Below are 17,999 nucleotides of genomic sequence, written 5' to 3'. Positions count from 1 at the left end.
TTTTGTACATTTTTCTTACGTACCTAATTCGCATACACACATCGTACATGCGTACATGCGTACACGCGCGTGCATGCGAGCGAGCGAGCGCATACATCCAACACGCACACAGTATACATGTATTTTATTATAAAGGGATATTAAAATATAGTACAAAATAATTAATGTCCGACATAATAATAATACTACATCGTCTCTTAATTACATGTTTACATGTTAACATGTTGGAGATCCATAATCATGAAATCACCTAACTACACGTACATGAATTACTCGCGTTTAAAAAGCTTCTATTTCTCTCTTTTCTACGTATCCCTTATAAGCAGAAAAAAGAAAAGAGAAAAAAAGACAGAATGAAAAAAGTTATGCATCTTTGTAAACACGATAATGATTGGCTTTTTCAAACCTTTCTTCTTTAGGCAAACACGTCTTCTCGATCAGCCCCGACTCCCTCACCATCCTCCAAACTGGAGAAATTCAAAAAATGGGCAGGTCTATGAATCTCGTGATAAAATTCTTTTGGATTCGCCAGTTGTAGTTCGTATTTCATGTTCGGATCGTGTCTTACTCCTATTATCGAGAAAAAAATTAATCATCGCATTAATCGTACCCAGTTGTCAAGCAACTTTCATTCTTACCCATAAAATTGTAATTCCACGATCCTTGACTCGGAACCATGAAGAAACCGAGGAAACGATCGGACAACAGCATTTGTACTTTTTCGTAATGGCTAGGCAAATAACCTTTAGGATTATTTCCTTTGTCAGTATTTTGTTTTCCCCATTCAAAGCCACTGAAACAAACATCGAGTGTAATAAAGGAAGGAAGGAAGGAAGGAAGGAAAGTGATACTTTTAAAAACATAGAAAGACAAGACGCGATAAATACAAACCTAGGTGTTAACTTATATGCCGTAAGGGAACAAGATCCTGGAGTAAAACTGCAAGTAATCACGATAGTCTTTTCTCCATCCCAAATTGGATTTTCTGCCATTATTCTAGCGTGAGTAGATATATCCTAAAAAAGAATCATAAAAAAGAAGTGAGAATAAGAACGGCAAGAAAAGCGAGCACGTTAGAAACAAACCTGTGGCGATAATTGCGGCAACTCGTTCGGTTGAGTATGTATCCAACCAAGAGGTTCCATTTCTTTGAGATACTGGTGATTTGGAAGCGTGTTAGGCAAGTGAACCGTTTGATGAGTTCCCCATTGTGGAGCCATAACTATACATCGAATTTCTTTAACTTGCGGATTGTCAGGTGGACTAATACCGTACAAGTATCCCGCGATCTACGTTAACAAACCAACAGAGACCAACAAACAAATGATTACGCGCGTCTGTAGGTACAACTTGTTATGTACAACAACTTTGATCAAACGTATAAATGTATATACCTGTGCTCGCAGATCTGAAATTGTAACAAACTTTTTCAGTACGTTCTTCGGCAAAATATAAGTGTAACCGGTTTCTTTGATATCGTCTGACGATACGTATATATGATTCGTTCTGAGATGCAAATTTGTGGCAGAAATCGCTCTTACTCGCCATTCGGTTTTCGAACTGAACGTTTGCGTTTCATAGTTGGAGGTTGTAGCTGTAATAATTTCATCTCCGTGCTTGTTTACCGTCCTTGTAGTGGTTGCTGTAAGCTGCGATTGTTCTTTCGTTTGTTTCTCAATTTCAGCGATTTGCTGACGTTGCGCGGACGGCGCGCTAATTTCCATGCCCAAAATGATATCTCGAATTTCCGATTGAGTCAATGATGCAACGTTTACACTGAAAAACAATCATATTTTTAAGTATGTATATGCTTCTTATGTTCATACAATAACATGACAGCACGATACGTACTTATTCTTTTTACCATAATCTGCCAGTATAAGATCTTTTAACTGTACTTCGACTTTAATCCATTCGTCATCCGTTAAAGAGGGCCATATGTGATGGGGTTCCGTGATCGTTGTCTTGTCAGGTTTTAACACAACTTTTGTTCTCTCGGTGTTAACGTGCAACGCACGGAGGATCAGTATCAAACGTGAGAATGCCTGTGTGATGAAAAATACTGCTACATAAATTTTGATACTTTGAAAGAAAACGAAACGAAACGAAACGAAACGAAACGAAACGAAACGAAACGAAACGAAACGAAACGAAACGAAACGAAACGAAACGAAACGAAACGAAACGAAACGAAACGACCCAAAAATAAACGATGGACACATTACCGTATAAGATGAGATGGTTTTCAACCAATCGTCGTATAAATTGAACAACACCATTTGCGGTTCTGTTGCTTTCAAAATTAAATCGCCAAACTTTTCGACCTTCAAGCAAGCCTGGAACGGTAACTGAAGCTCCGAACCTTTGATAACGATATTAGGAAAATCGAGCAAATGGACCTCCAAAGGATCCAACATTCCCTTTCTGGTTACTATAATTTGCTTTGGTTGTTCTTCTACCGGTAACGATCGAATAAGTGCAGCTACCTCCTCGGCGGTTTTCCACTTTGCCAACTGCAACGAAACAATGTCAAGTTACAATAAAACTCGATCGTAGGATTCGCGATCGAATACAATTTACGTACTTGACCTAAACGCTTCTGTCCAGCCCAAACAGAAGTATGAATAATCTTCAAGAATAGTTGACCAGTACGAGGATTAAAAATAAAGATCGCCCCATTTATAGGCTTTGTGGTTAAGTTACCCTCGAATGTTTTGTGTATCGTGACACGATAAACGTTAGTATCATCGACGAACCTAATAAAAAAAATATATTAATCGATCGATATCAGAACTTTGAACGAATATTTCAAAATATAAAAAGATAAAAAGATAAAAAAGTATAATACCAAATAATTTGATTCGAAAAGAGTTCTCCATAATTTTGCGAGGACAGATATGGTTCTGTAGGTTCCGAAGAGTAAAGCTGCAATGCTTTCCTGATACGTTCTCGCAGTACGTACAAAGCCGGATTAGCTTTCATTATTTTTGCCATTGCTTGCTGTATAAGAGGTTTGCATCCTGGAAACCAGTTGCCATACGCGCTGACAACAACAACAACAACAACAACAACGAGTTTACAACGAGTTTACGCCAATTGATTTTTCGTAAAGAAGAAATGTTGAAACAGTGAAATACCCACCTATGTAAATTATACGCCAAATCAATAGCGATCAGTAATCCTGTCGGTGATGGATAAATAGACATGTTGTCTGTTGTGTAATCCAAAAATTTCGCTCTAGCGTATCTTTCGATATCGTGAGAATCGTAATCTCCCCACCTAAGTTGAACATCTATCCAATACTTTTGCGTAGTAGTGTTATCCATAAGATCTCTGAAATATAGCAAAATTTAGCTTCGAATGTAACGCAATAAATTTGAAGAAAATTAACGTTGCTACTTACTTTGAATCTGCGAGTAAAGATGGTCTAGAAACGTTCCATTTATAAGCGGAGAAAAGCAAAATATCGGCACAAGAAGAGTTCATTTTATACGATTTTCTAGGATGTATAGTTTCCTTTTGAACAGTCTCGATTTCTAATGCGTCCAATTCCTGATCAAATACCTGACAGAGATCCATTACGATCGACTCGTGTACTTTTTGCCATAAATGTGCACGGAATATTTGAATCAGGGAAATCTTTAAAGTTGGAATTTTACCGTGCATAAATATTCCTGTCAAATCCAATTGCACCTACATCAAATAAATAAATAAACAATTAAACTAATCGTTTTTGCTAATTAAACGATTGAAACGAATCGAATCGAATCATTTTCAATAGCTACCTGAAAACCGACGTATACGTTTGCTCTGTTAATAGTCGGTGACCACCACAAAGTAAATCGACGATTTGGAATTTGATTTAAACCCGATCTTTGAGCGTTTGTTAATTTCTTGTATTTCATAGATTCTTCGAATCCGGAAGCCTTTTCCCTAATAAAATAAAATAAAATGAAATAAATGAAATTGTTTCTTTTGAAGAAGAGATGGAAAGAGATATTATTTCTCACCAGAAAAGACCCTCCCAAGTTGGAAAATAAGTTCCCTTGAACAACGTATGCTCCAAAATACCCTCGACACCGCCGAGAGCTTGTATCATATCCGTTCTGTAATTATTCAGGTTCCAGAGTTTACCGTCGTGTCGTTGATGAGTCCACCAGAATGGATTTTGTTTCAACACTTGATACTGTTTAAATTCTGTACGTATCCTCCAACCTTTGTCATATGCGAGAGTATGTCTGTCTTTTTGGAACAACGTATTTATTCGAGGAATACCACGATCCCAACTATCTTCCAAATCTTCCAAGGTCAGTCTACGATTTTGTGCATTCGCTTCTTGACGCTTTAACGCGTATTCCGCCCATACTCGTTGCGAATCTATAAACTCGGACTCCCACGGTTGAATGTATCGATACAAATTCGGAATTAGTTGATCCTCGTCGTGGCTCATACCCGAACGGAAATGCGTGATCCCGACGTCCGTTTGTTTCGACCATCGTAAATCGGACTGAGGTATAAGTACGTGCCCCATTGAAAGCATACCAAGTCCGCCGAGTTCTTTCGGCGTATAAAACACTACCGGTGGAAAACGGGAGGGCATTTTCGAGTTGAGCCCGATCTTGATACGCGTTTGGATTTTATTTTCACACTTGACCAACAGATCTAAAAGTTCTTGGGTGTTTACCACAGCCTCGCGGAAATAAGTCATCAATCCGATCAATGCCGTGTTCCATTTGTTAACGATCTTTGTGAAGGTTGTCGAACCGGAGGCCATCAGAATTTGTCTAACTCTGTTGTGAAATCGTTGGAGACTTTCGTCGTCGACCCTTAAGAAACATTGAGCCGTTCTCTCTTTTGTGATTTCATTTTGCAAGTTCCACACACCGTCTCTATGCGTAAACTCTTCGTGGGTCGTTCTACATTTTGGTAAGATCCTACACTCGAATCCGCTCATGTTGAATAACAAATTTGGATTGTCTTTACTGTAGACGCTAACGAAACTATTCTCCCATTGTATCGTGGTCGTGGAACGAGGCAAACGGTTCTTAATGTCCCAAAACACGGCACGGCCTAAATTAACGTCGTGCTTCATCAATCGCATTCGCGCGTCTCGGGGCCAACATTTTTTATTATTGTAACCAACGATGTTTTCGTTGTTAGGATCTGGATGCTCGGTAAGATATCTCTGGATCAGATCCCTCGCTTCGTCCGCGGAAAATCTCAAAAACAAATGTATCCTGTCCACGTATCTGCAATATAATCTGATCGGATGGGCCGTTTCCGAAGCTACGTCTTGAAAGGTCAAAAAATCATTTGGCATTTGAGGAGGGCCGGCCATTTCGCTGGCCCTTTGTAATCCAAGAACCAGCAGGTCTAATACCAATCCGTAGTACTGCGCTATAAACGAAGCAAACTGTAATCCTCGAATTATTCCGTAACTGTTTGTATGGTTCATGTCCTTGTAATTTATGACAACGTTGTTCTTTGCAGTCATATAATCGGCTATGTTGTGATCAACGATCAATCGAAGGAGCCTGTTTAACAACGTAAGATCAATTTTTTCATAAAGTTTCTCAAACTTTGATTCCAACAAGACGTTACATTCACCCTCGCTAACGTCCCAAACGTCTTGCAAATTATTGATACCCTGACACCATTTATACACCAATAACGGAGGTGGTTCCGTATCCGACGGCTTCACCCACGGTGGGAACAATCTTCGTTTATCCGCTTCGTACCACAAATACTGGTCCAGATAAGCATCTGTGATCTTCTCGAGCGGTTCGACGTCGTAAACGGGAATCAAATGGCTGTAAAGGTCCATGAATTCTATTCCAACCTACAAAAAAACCCAATCGATATTATAATACTTTTCCTTTCTTAATTTTTCTTTCTATATTTTAAATTACCTCTTTGAACGCTCTTTGCGTCAAAAGATGTCGTTTAATTCTAGACAGAGCTTCGTGCGGATTATCGTATGCTTGTTCTATCAAACCAAGTTCTTCGCGTTGGCTTTGATTCAATCTTGACTTGACGCTGTATGCTTCCTTCAATCGTTCCAAAGCTAATATCAACAGTTTGGTATCGTGTTTGTAAGATAATGGTGGAAAAGGTATAGGAGCAAATCTTCTCGATTCTAACCAATGTACGGTCGTGGTATATATAGCTACAGCTTCCTCCGGAGAAATATACGGACCATCCTGTTGTGTGCAGAGAAGCAATTCGAACAACATTAGAACATTCCGTTAATTACGTTAATTACGTTAATTACGTTAATTACGTTAATAATAAACTTTGGTACCTTCAAATAATTGTGTTGTCGTTCTTGTTCAGCTTTAAGATAAAGTCGCGTCAGACGTCCAAGATTCTTCTTACAGACAGTTTTATCCACAGTTGCTCCGCGTCTAATACGTTCGCGATTGTAATGCGCGGTATTAGTCCACCAATCTGCTTTCATTTTAACGTAACGAAGGATCATATTTTCGATCGGTATCGGTAATCCAGGAACCTGTAAGAATCGATTATAAAAATCTATATCTCTCCGCAAATGAAGAAGAAAAAAATATAATAATAAATAATAAATAATACCAACTTTCCAAGGGATATTCGCTTTCCAACACCTCCATGCTTCGCTAAGGTGCTGAAGTATTGTTCGCGCTTTATTTTGCTTGATTCCTTCTGGCATCATATCCACGATATCGTGCATTACCGATGCTCTCAATTCAAGATCAAAATGTGATTCTACTCGTTGCTTCGTTACAGTTTTAGCAACACCCTTTGAATGACGACCCTCGAATTGCCTAGACAGCAAGTTCCCTAACCATCTTTCTAACAACGGTGTAATTCCTCTCATGAAGAAGAGCCATACTCTCCAACCAGGTGCCCAAAATCCGCATCCAGGACCTTTTCCGACAGGACCCTATACACGTATTATCGATATTCAATCGTTTATCGCACACTCTTCATTTTTTTTTTTTTCTTTTTTTTTTCTTCTATTAAATTAACAATATTTTAGTTTACGATACTTACCGTATTGAAACGATAATATATCAAATGTTTCAAATCTTTGCACATTCTAATCTGTCTCATCAGTTTATACTTATATCGATACATTCCAGTCAACTGGCCAACATGAGCAAAAATGTACTGTAATCCATCCGCGAGTTGAAACGCATCAACGTTATTTAAACGATACTGAACGTGAGAGTCGATAATCAGTTTTGTCAAACGAAGAATCTCGCGACACAAATGGAAAGCTGCAAAAACATAAAATTAAACGTTAACCTAACCATATACCATAAATCCACCTTAAATCCACTGTACTCACCATTTCCGAATCTAGATTTTTTTCTCTCTTTTGTTGTCAACGTTTTAACCGGCTTCAAGTTGAAATTGTAATCTAAATGAAGGTAGTTTAAATTTTTTCTATGAATCAGTAAATTCAACATATTATATCCTTGTCGGCATACTTGTAAACCAGCTTCGACCCAATCTATCGTAGTGGTTTGGAAAAATTTCGTTGATTTGAACGATCGGAATAAATAACGTTTCTTCTGTGGTTTCGGAGGTCTATGCTTCAAGGCATTCAATACAAAGTATTTCAACAACTTTTGGTAACTGACGCGAACTTTAACAGGTTGGCCGGGTGGGCAATGCTCTCTGTACCACGATTTCACTAACGGAATGTCGATAGCTCTTCTCGTTCTACCGGAACGAGTATTAAATGGTCTAGGTGCCCATAATAAAGCAATTCCGTTCGCGGTATTGTCTGTATATAAAGGAGTTTCCTGAAGGAATGGTTGTACTTCCTCTGACAGTACAAAATCTTCGTCGTCTTCGATTTGTGGTTCCACGGTCTAAAAAATATCGCTATTCATTATTTCGTTATTCATTTATTTATATATATATTTCTTTTTAATACAAGAGTATCTCTAAAAATTTACCTTCAACGAATTTCTATGAGAAATAGGATTGATCAATGGATCGAAATAAAAAGCAGGTAAATCAGGATCTTCCGTTTTTATGTAAACAACGTTTGGTGCATGGTACCTATTGTGAAAAGAAAGAAAAAATTAGAGAACAACAGCCATCGATCGTCGGAGAATTATACACGGTAAACAGCAGTTTCTGTAGGTGATATCAGCAGTTTCCTTCTATGCTTTATAAAGGATACGAATAACAATCACCAATTCTTTTCTTTACCACACCGCTAGTAAGGCTTTAATATACTAAAATACGATTAGTCTTAAAACTGGCGTGGAACTTGAAAATATTACAAATCATTGATTCTAATACTTGCCACGATAAATGCACAAAATGCGGCATATTATTGTACAAATAAGGAAATGCGATGCGATATTCTGTCCTTATAGGCTGTCGAATGATAATTTTATTTATGTCGTTAAACTCGTTCCAATCTTCGTCAGCTGCATTTGAATCTTTCACCAGTGGTTCGAACTTTGGACCACCCGGTATAGCCATATTTAACGCCTTTGCGGTGAAAAATGATTTTGGATCAAAAAGATAGAAAAAGTTTTGATCTACTAGGTCAGTTAACAATTGATTCGCCAAGCGATATAAAGTTGCCATCTGTGGTAAAGTCAAATTCCATCTTCGATAAGTCGATCCGTTTACATGCCTGCAATAACATATATCGCCAATTAATAACTCTTCTCAAATAATATATTTATTTCCTAATACAATCGTGCGAGATGATCATTCAGTAAAGCGTTTTGTCCGGCTGATAGCAACCTGTAGTACCTATCTCGGATAAGACTACCAAATTACTACAGCTATCAACTCACATGTTAGTTGATTTCAGGACCCCTACGCGATTCATCATAAAAGAACACCTAATTATATCAACGGGGGGAAATGTTATAATATAGTTGCAATCACTCACTTAGTACCAACGAGTGGTTTGTGTTCATAAAACCATGATGCCACAGATTCATCTTCTTCCGAATCAAGTTCGATTTGAATGGCCTCTAATGGTTCTACATCCAAAACATTGTCCGCATAATCTAGCGGAGGTTCCTCGTCATCGAATGGCGGAAATCTCATTCTTTTGAAATGTCTACGATCCCTTTTCTCACGTCGCATCATAATCCACATTGTACTGAATGTACCGAGAAAAGAAAATTTCTTATTCGCTCAACATTCAGATAAAAACAAATGAATAATAATATATTTTTCTTATCTTACCCCCACTGAGCGATATACACAGGTTCTATAACCCATGGAATTTCATTTACAAACGTAATTGCACCTGTGATATGATACAGAACTTTTACATCTCGAATTTGTTCCCAAGGCATAGGCATATTTTCTAAAAGCTTCATAACAGCATGAGGCATATATTTTAATGCTCTAGAAAAAAATTAACGGAATTACGAAATTACTCGATTTCTCTCTCTCTCTCTCTTTTTTTTTCAACTAATAAACGATTACATACCCTAAATAAACACGTTTATCGTGTCTATATTTCCTGCTACTCATATCTCCGTGATCTCTAATAATTTTTCTTATATGTTCCGGTGGCATATCTTCTTTTTGTGCATCCACAAACCCAAATTTTCTTTTTTCTGCAAATCTTTTTGATTGAAGTTGTTGCCACTTTTGAGCTATAAACAATTAAAAGATAAACTAAATCCATATTCTCTGTAAACATTTTTCCAAAGTAGTAAAATTGAATTGAAAATCTACCTTTTTCTTGTAACTTGTCTTCTGATAAAACTTCAGGTTGCTTCGGCATTTGTGGTAACGGCGGTCCTGCTATGGCTTGCATGTGAGCATGATGCGCAGCTTGCGCGTGTACAGCTGCTTGAGCATGAGCCTGAGCTGCGGCTAACTGAGCATGGGCCTGTTGTTGGGCCATCATGGTTGCCCATGGATTTGGACCCAATAAGTATGGTGGAATCGACATTTTTCAAGTATATTTCTAAAAAGAAAAATAATATTTAATAAGCATTTATAAGATGCAAATAGTCCAATCGAAATATATGTATGTATAATACGTTAAAAATAAACATGTTTGAAATTTATGAAGAAAATTTCAAAATAATAACGATTTACTTAAAATTTTTAATTTACAACTATCTGCAGTAACAGAAAAGTGGTATAATATAAACCACACCTGGGAAAGTATTAATAACTGATTAGAATTTAAGGTGTTTTCCGTGAAACGAAAATTTTATTACTAAAGTAACGTATATTTGAACCACATTTAAATATTGTTTGCAGTAAATACCGACCTAAATATATATACATATATAACTGCCTTTTATAACGTTTCAAAAAAAAATGATGTTGATGCTTGTTAACTTACATCGACTTTATACGAAATCAAACATAATCGTTGCACCAACTCGATAATACATTAAATGCAACTTATTATAACCACAGATAGACAAAACGATAATATTAAGATTGCTTTAAGTCGTGCTACGTTATTATGGCGCAAATTAAGAAAACGTTTTTCTCCGTAACCCAACTTTTAGTTGTGAACAGTTACGAGGCTAGTTGGACGTTTTTATCACTTTTACAACCATTTACATACAACTTTGATGATACTGAATAGATGGCGCGGTAACAAGATTTTACATTTCTTGTGCGTTTTCAACTGGATAACATATTTATTTGAAATAATTTGAATAAGATTTTATCTATTATACAATTATTTTTAGTTAAATAAAAGTACCATACTCTAAAGTTGACTAATTAAGTACATTTGATTAAACATGAACAAAAAAAATCAATTATGAAAATTGAATTTTTCATTAATGTATATAATGTATATGTATAACGTAAGATACAAATTAATAGAAGAAACAATAAACAAAATTACGATCGAAAGAAAACACCACTTATGTACTTATGTATAAATAGGTAATATTAATGCGAATCTTACATTTACATTTTCGTTTCCAACTTTAAAAGTTTCTACGGTTCTCGTACATGTTTCATGCTCAATTAAAGTAGCATTCGCGCTAGTCTATACATTGTTACTTAGTTGGAGTATTTGCATCGTGTTTTATTTCAAAATTTTGCACATTTCTGTCTAATCATTAAAAAAAAATAATAATAATAATAAAGTAACATATAAGTACCTCTTACGATATTAAATGTAATTTCACGTAGAATTTTTTATTTACGATTATAGACAGTTCAATCTATTCATCAGAAAATCAGTGCAGAACACGCAAATAAAGAGAACTAACATACTATCACGTTTACGCACATACGTAGGCATCTACGTTATTTGAACTTATTACGATCAATTAAAACTATCGACGAGAAAAGGTTTTAAATGTGATTACAGTATAGAAAGAATGGCTGGAGTATTTGATATAGAATTACACGAAGGAGATTCCGTAAATCAAGACGAGTCAGATGATGATATCGTTGAAAGCAGAGAAGTTCGTTTCTTAATAAATTTTTTGTTTTCCATCAAATTTTTCTCACTATTATTATACTATTCATTTGTTTTTTGTTTTTTGTTGTTGTTATTTTATTTGTTTTAGGATGCCTATAATCATGCTGCAAATGTAAATACCATATTAGAGTAAGTATTAAAGAATCCTAAAGTATGTAACATTTTAGTTTCATAATTAAATTGTATATTGTTTATAAGATAATGACATTACCTTATACGTACTACGAAATGTTTCTTTGTTCTTTAGCCAGTTTTTCTTTTAAGAGAAAGCGTACATTCTTTCTTTTTTTTTTTCTTTTTGTCACAGATCCGACGACTTGGAAAGAGTTCAATTATCAGAACAAAATGTAAACATAGGTCAAGAAAAAACTGGACCTCAAGATTTTGAACTGTGCAAAATTCTAGGAGAAGGTGGATATGGCAAAGTTTTTCAAGTTAAAAAAGTTACAGGGAAGGATAAAGGTGGTATCTTTGCTATGAAGGTAATTATTTTCACATCTGTACACATATTTAAAAAGCTTTATAGTTCCATCTTCTCTCAGGTATTAAGAAAAGCGTCTATCATACGAAATCAGAAAGATACAGCCCACACAAAAGCGGAAAGAAATATCTTAGAAGCTGTAAAAGTGAGTAAAATCTGTTATAAATAACAATGAAATATTTATGATATTCTTGTTACAGCATCCGTTCATTGTAAATTTAATGTATGCATTTCAAACTGGTGGTAAATTATATTTAATTTTGGAATATCTTTGCGGCGGAGAGCTTTTTACATATTTAGATAGAGAAGGCATTTTCTTAGAGGATACAGCTTGGTAAGTTATCTGATTTGTCAAGTATGTTTAAAGCAAGATATATATATATATATATATATACGTTACGCTTGCGTATACATACATTAAATAAATCTAAAAATATGTAGATTAACGTTTCTTTTGTCTATTTTGCTGACAGTTTTTATTTGTCTGAGATTATACTTGCGCTACAACATCTTCATAATCAGGGTATTATATACAGGTATAATATGTTTATTAATAATGCTATTTAAAATATATATAACTGCACCCATTTAACTAAGTTAATCGCTTTCACAGAGATCTGAAACCAGAAAATATTTTGTTAGACGGCGAAGGCCATGTTAAATTAACAGATTTTGGTTTATGTAAAGAACATATTCAAGAAGGTACAGTGACGCATACATTTTGCGGAACAATAGAATACATGTAAGTAACGAGTCACTTTATCGAGTATTCGTTATAACTTATCAGATGTCGTGCGAGTAAAATAATAAGATGAAAAATCCGTTAACAGTAACGGTTAAACGGCAGATGAAAATAATTTAATCGAAAATATATACCTTGTAATTTTTATTATTGCCAATCTATTTAGGGCCCCAGAGATTTTAACAAGAAGTGGACACGGAAAAGCGGTTGACTGGTGGAGTTTGGGTGCTCTCATGTTTGATATGCTTACTGGAATGGTATATGGACTAAGTGAAGAACGGAAAAAGAAAAGAATATTTTAAGATGTATTGTTTCAATAATATAATATGATTATATGTTGTTGTTTTTTTTTCAGCCACCATTTACTGGAGATGACAGAAGAAAAACAATTGAAAAAATTTTACGAGGAAAGTTAAATCTTCCATTGTACCTAACACCCGATGCCAAAGACTTGATACGAAGATTATTAAAGGTATTAACAGAATTTTTATCACTTAGCGACATCATTTACATGACTATATCCATATTACGAACCCGGTTTGTATGTAATTTGTAGAGACAAGTCTTGCAAAGACTAGGATCCGGGTCAGAAGATGCTGAACAAATTATGAATCATAATTTTTTTAAACATATTAACTGGCAAGATGTAATTTCAAAAAAACTAGAACCACCTTTTAAGCCATCGTTAGTAAGTACTTCTGGTTATGATTGAAAAAAAATTGAAATAGTAAATAAATAAATGTTGCAATGTTTTTTTAGAAAAGTGCCGACGACACGTCACAGTTCGACGAGCAATTTACAACAACCGTTCCTGTCGATTCTCCGGTTGAAAGTACATTAAGCGAGTCTGCTAATATGATTTTTCAAGTAGGTAACAAGGCGGTGTTAATGTTTCATATTTCAAAAGAATAATTCAAATAACCATAACGGAATTCGATCGAACGGCCACACAGGGCTTTACATACGTTGCACCCAGTGTTCTGGAAGAAATGTATGCGCAACCAAGAGTCGTAAATGCTAGAAGCCCTCGAAAAGGTCTTTTAAGTACAGGATTCAGCGGAAGCCTTCACAATTTGCCTTCAAGATCACCCGATGCCCATCTTCGTACGTCATCACATTTTCATCAATACAGGTACTAAAAGAATTGTGAATATTTTTTATGTATAATGTAATCGTATTGATTTTTCCTTTGTAACTTATACTTTTTTACTTGAAACAGTTGTTTCTTTCATTTCTAGGCATCATGTAGTAGGTTCAAATAATATGGAAGATACTGAAATGAAAGATATCGGTCCACTTTTCAATTTTTAACCATCGCGCGGTACGTTTAAATGATATGATGAAAAGAAAAAAAGCTCGAACGATGGATATAAATTAACTAACGAATCGTTTTTAGTGATTTATATACATAAATATGCGAGAAAATATTGAATTTCCACTTTAGGCTCGGTAGAACCAAAAAATATTTTCTAGCTTACTTATTTTTCTTGTTTCAATAATCTAAATGTCACATTTAGTGAATATCGCAATTTACTTACGTATGTGTATTTAGAAACACACGATTCTAAACGTCAAAAGGAGTTTACGCTTATAGAGCAGTGGTGCTACTCCTGTACAAATCTTATGTAGGCCTGTTCTGATGTGACTGACGATTATTTATGGTGTAAAGAATTTAAAATATGTATTTTCATTATGTAAATATATGTAGGTATCTAATAATAACAAGTACATTCTTTTTTGAGATGGACGCTGTACTGTTGAAAGATATAAAAAATATTTTTGATGTAAAATAATATCCCATCATTGCAACTACTAATTCAAATTTTTTAAATGTTCACTGTTAGTACATATATATGTATACCGATTAGATCAATAAGATTATTTCATTTGAATATCTCAAAAAATTCTTCTAAAAAGTTGGGGAAAAAGAATACAAAGAATGTACTGTTATTTGCGAGTTATTTTTTTGTTTCTTGTAAAAATCACAAATTTGTTTAATTGCTTTTTCAATTCACCGCATGATTTGAGAAGAAACGTTTATGGAAACGTACATTCCAAAGTAATTTAAATATTTTGTATAAACGTAATGTGATGGAGTTCGTGCTGATTATGTTGTCTATGTATGTAGACTAGAGCGTTCAATTCAATTAGAAACTCGAAAGTCTTGTTCTGCCATTAGTATAAAATCAATTCACTTCAGGTGATAAAAAGGTAAAAACTGCGCTGATTATTGTTTACAGTAGAATCGGAGAAAGAAAAAAAAAAAAAAAGAAAAAAGGTACGGTTTTTTTTGTTTATCAATAACATCGCATACGTGAGTCTATGAATTAATTTCACTTCTGACAGGGACAGCGATACACCCGAATCGTGAATAAATTGCAATGAATTATTATATCTTTTCGCTGAATCAGTCCGATTCTACTTTGTATAATTATTGTGAAAGTGACAATTATATGAAAAAAATTAAACTGCCCAAGTGTTCACAGCTACCAGCTGAATAGTATTTAACTTTACATAGAAAAAATATATGCACACTCGCACAGGCACGCGTGTGTAGTGACTAAGTTAAAAATTCTTGTTAATAGTTAATTGTGTTATAAAAGAAAAATATTAAGAGTGATAAATTGATACTTTGTAAGATAAATATATGCATAAATACATACGTATATATATATATACATATACACACATGTATTATATGTAATTTGAAAGATACGAAAATGCTCTGTTGTGTTTCTTTCGACTCGAAATGTAACGAACGTTTTACTTCTATACCTTCTATAAAAATATTGTAACGTAAAGAAGTGAACGTTCTAATTCTAAACATGTATGCGTATATGTCTATTTAAAATAATCTAATAGCAACATTGTACTATATTTAGCGAAGATTTTACCTCGTTTTTGTATATATAATGTTGAAACATTTATCAACAAGTTACTATCTTCTGTGAGACAATTTCAAAAGAAAAGAAATTGCTAACATTATTTGAACGAGTAATATTATTATTAGATGTAATGAAATATCAGTTTTATAATTAGAATAGTAAGAAGAAATCTGAAGAAACAGTCGTTAAAGAATTTTTTTTGCGTCTTCTTTCCGCATAAAATATTTATCAAAAGTTATACCGTTACAAAAGTTTAAAATAATAATGTTTTAAATCCACTATATAGTTTAGTATTATAGTAAAATTAACAATTACGTTCATGTTCTATCGTATTATCTATTGCAAGTAGATGAAAAATATACATGCGTACGTTTTATTTTATTTCTGTATTTTGCGCTCTGTAATAACAGCAAATATAGGTGCGCGCTTATACGTATACGACATTTAATCTAATTTATCATATATTTTCAACATACAGAAACACAATCTTAAAATCGTCTTATTTTCTTTTTAGATTCATGATCTTTACTTTTATCCTCGTTGAATTCTGAGATTTTTCTTTTTTTATCAGTGAAAGAATCTCTGGTTCTCCTTTTCTTTGCATCTCTTTGATGCGACTTTTTGCGTTTATTTTTTCTTTCATATTTAAATTCATTTTCTCCCTTCCGACTCTTTGCTTTATTTTTTTCTTTCTTTCGACGATGTTTAACGTTACCATTTGAAACGGAATCTGCTTTTTCTTTCTTCTTCTTCTTCTTCTTCTTCTTCTTCTTCTCTAGATTTCTCCTTTTTTTGGACTTGTTTGATGTATAACCGTTACAAGTTTTATTATCAATATTATTTATACTATTATTATCTGTATCAAAACTGGTACTGGTACCACTACTACTGCTGCTGCTGCTGGTGCTACTGACACTGCTGCTACTACTGGTGCTAGTGCTGCTGCTGCTGCTGCTGCTGCTGTTGCTGCTGCTACTACTACTACTATTACTACTACTACTACTACTAATACTTCTTCTGTTCCTTTTCTTGCTATTGCTATTGATACCACTGCTATAACTGCTATTGCTATCTTTATCATTGTAGTTTTTATATTTATGCGTAACTTTGTGTTTCTTTAATTTCTGTTTTTCTACTTTCTTGTTTTTTTTTTCAAGTTGTTGCAATTTCCTGCAATTAATAGTTTGTCAAATTAATTTCGTTAATATTTTTCGAATAATTGCACGTCGTATAAATATAGAAGAATCTTACTTTAGCAATTTTTTCTTTTCTGTCTTAGAAAGAGTTTTTAAAAACGTGATTTCCGATTGTTCCTCATCGTCCGAAACCATAAGATGTTCATGCTCAGGAACTCGTAAATGTTGTTGAGCACTTAGAGCGGATCTGTACGCAACATGAAATACATTTATTAAATATTACAAAATTTAACTTTGAAGAACAACAAATATTCGTCTCTCACTTTTTAAGCGCTAAACCATCTTCCCTCATTTGTTGAACCAACGTTAATGCATCTGGAGCTGACGGGGTTTGCGAATTATTTGCCATTACTACGCTCATTGCTTGACTATACAAAGGACATTCTTTATCTGTAATTTATACCCGTAAAGATGAATTAGTTTTCTTCAAGTTTGCATATCAGTGTTTTATTATTATTTTATTGTTATAATTATACAAACCTGTATTTATATGTCCCCACTTGTGACATTTAATACAACGTACGTTACGCACTTGAATACCAAACGGTTGATCTCTTATTTCGCTATCTCCTTTACAGTAACTTTCTCGTGGTGCATTATATTTGCGTTGCCACTCAAACTTATATTCTGGTTCGTTATCTTCTTTTTCTCTCTCCTTTTTTGCTCCCGGTGGTGGTTCATACATGAAGTTTACGCTTAGCTTATCTTTACTTTCTTTACTTAATAAAGCTCTATAACAAACAGAGTAGAAACATTTCGTTATAATTTTGTTATAAAAAGAAAAAAAAAGAGAAGAAAAAGGTAAAATTATTTCACATTAACTATCTTACTTGTTATTATGAAGATCTTGTTCTTTTTCATACTGAACTCGCAATTCTTCTTGTTTCTTCTTATATGCTTCAGCTTGCTGTTCAGCCATCCATACCTAATGAGAATTAGGAAAAATGAAAAAAATGGTGAATTTAGTTGCAGAAAACGGAGATAACCTACAAAAACATAGAAAGTAAAGATGCTTACTCGTTTTAAGTTATCTCGAGATGCTGGATGAAAAAACTTTTTGCACATGTAATTATTAAACCCTTTTCCCATTTTGTCTTCTTAGATAAATAAGTACGTTTCGATTAATTAATTATTTCTTCCTCTTTCAACGATTTTAATAGACATCAACGCGTAGAAAATTTACCTTTCTGGTACTACTACCACCTACCCTTACCACTAAACCTTAACCAACCTTAACTGTCCGTCAAGAAAGGTTAGCACA

At 34.3% G+C, this 17,999-nt stretch overlaps 3 protein-coding genes across 5 annotated transcripts; 1 reads left to right on the top strand and 2 right to left on the bottom strand.

Moving 5' to 3' along the window:
- Positions 1-158: 158 nt before the first annotated feature.
- LOC114882708 (pre-mRNA-processing-splicing factor 8) lies at positions 159-10,561 on the bottom strand. 2 transcript variants are annotated; one of them, XM_029199656.2, is made up of 25 exons: positions 10,328-10,561; positions 9,706-9,940; positions 9,455-9,623; positions 9,205-9,369; positions 8,903-9,118; positions 8,300-8,638; positions 7,944-8,049; positions 7,328-7,856; positions 7,030-7,256; positions 6,593-6,919; positions 6,302-6,508; positions 5,910-6,200; positions 4,011-5,839; positions 3,786-3,933; positions 3,404-3,693; positions 3,142-3,333; positions 2,849-3,043; positions 2,585-2,756; positions 2,226-2,513; positions 1,852-2,045; positions 1,395-1,776; positions 1,086-1,289; positions 892-1,016; positions 639-793; positions 159-570 (listed from the first exon to the last, which is right to left on the bottom strand). In XM_029199656.2, the coding sequence occupies exons 2-25, from the start codon at positions 9,923-9,925 to the stop codon at positions 416-418; spliced, it is 7,125 nt and encodes a 2,374-aa protein (XP_029055489.1). In that variant the 5' UTR covers positions 9,926-9,940; positions 10,328-10,561; the 3' UTR covers positions 159-415. The 2 variants fall into 2 exon arrangements, with proteins under 2 accessions (XP_029055489.1, XP_046141755.1); XM_046285799.1 differs by lacking the exon at positions 10,328-10,561 and adding an exon at positions 10,136-10,153.
- Positions 10,562-10,963: 402 nt separating this feature from the next.
- LOC114882683 (ribosomal protein S6 kinase beta-1-like) lies at positions 10,964-15,978 on the top strand. Of its 2 annotated transcripts, none has more exons than XM_029199607.2 (13): positions 10,964-11,417; positions 11,523-11,563; positions 11,742-11,916; positions 11,977-12,060; positions 12,116-12,249; positions 12,389-12,451; positions 12,529-12,657; positions 12,824-12,914; positions 13,013-13,129; positions 13,214-13,345; positions 13,417-13,524; positions 13,611-13,789; positions 13,877-13,965. In XM_029199607.2, the coding sequence occupies exons 1-13, from the start codon at positions 11,331-11,333 to the stop codon at positions 13,893-13,895; spliced, it is 1,359 nt and encodes a 452-aa protein (XP_029055440.1). In that variant the 5' UTR covers positions 10,964-11,330; the 3' UTR covers positions 13,896-13,965. The 2 variants fall into 2 exon arrangements, with proteins under 2 accessions (XP_029055440.1, XP_029055439.1); XM_029199606.2 differs by having other exon boundaries at positions 10,966-11,417; positions 13,896-15,978.
- On the bottom strand, positions 15,902-17,944 carry LOC114882684 (corepressor interacting with RBPJ 1). Its single transcript, XM_029199608.2, has 6 exons — positions 17,756-17,944; positions 17,569-17,663; positions 17,219-17,469; positions 17,002-17,128; positions 16,794-16,925; positions 15,902-16,712 (listed from the first exon to the last, which is right to left on the bottom strand). The coding sequence occupies exons 1-6, from the start codon at positions 17,825-17,827 to the stop codon at positions 16,031-16,033; spliced, it is 1,359 nt and encodes a 452-aa protein (XP_029055441.2). The 5' UTR covers positions 17,828-17,944; the 3' UTR covers positions 15,902-16,030.
- Between the last annotated feature and the right edge of the window lie 55 nt (positions 17,945-17,999).

This window comes from Osmia bicornis, chromosome 5, assembly GCF_907164935.1.
Source record: "Osmia bicornis bicornis chromosome 5, iOsmBic2.1, whole genome shotgun sequence".
NCBI lineage: Eukaryota > Metazoa > Arthropoda > Insecta > Hymenoptera > Megachilidae > Osmia > Osmia bicornis.
This window is presented reverse-complemented; position numbering and strand designations above follow the sequence as displayed.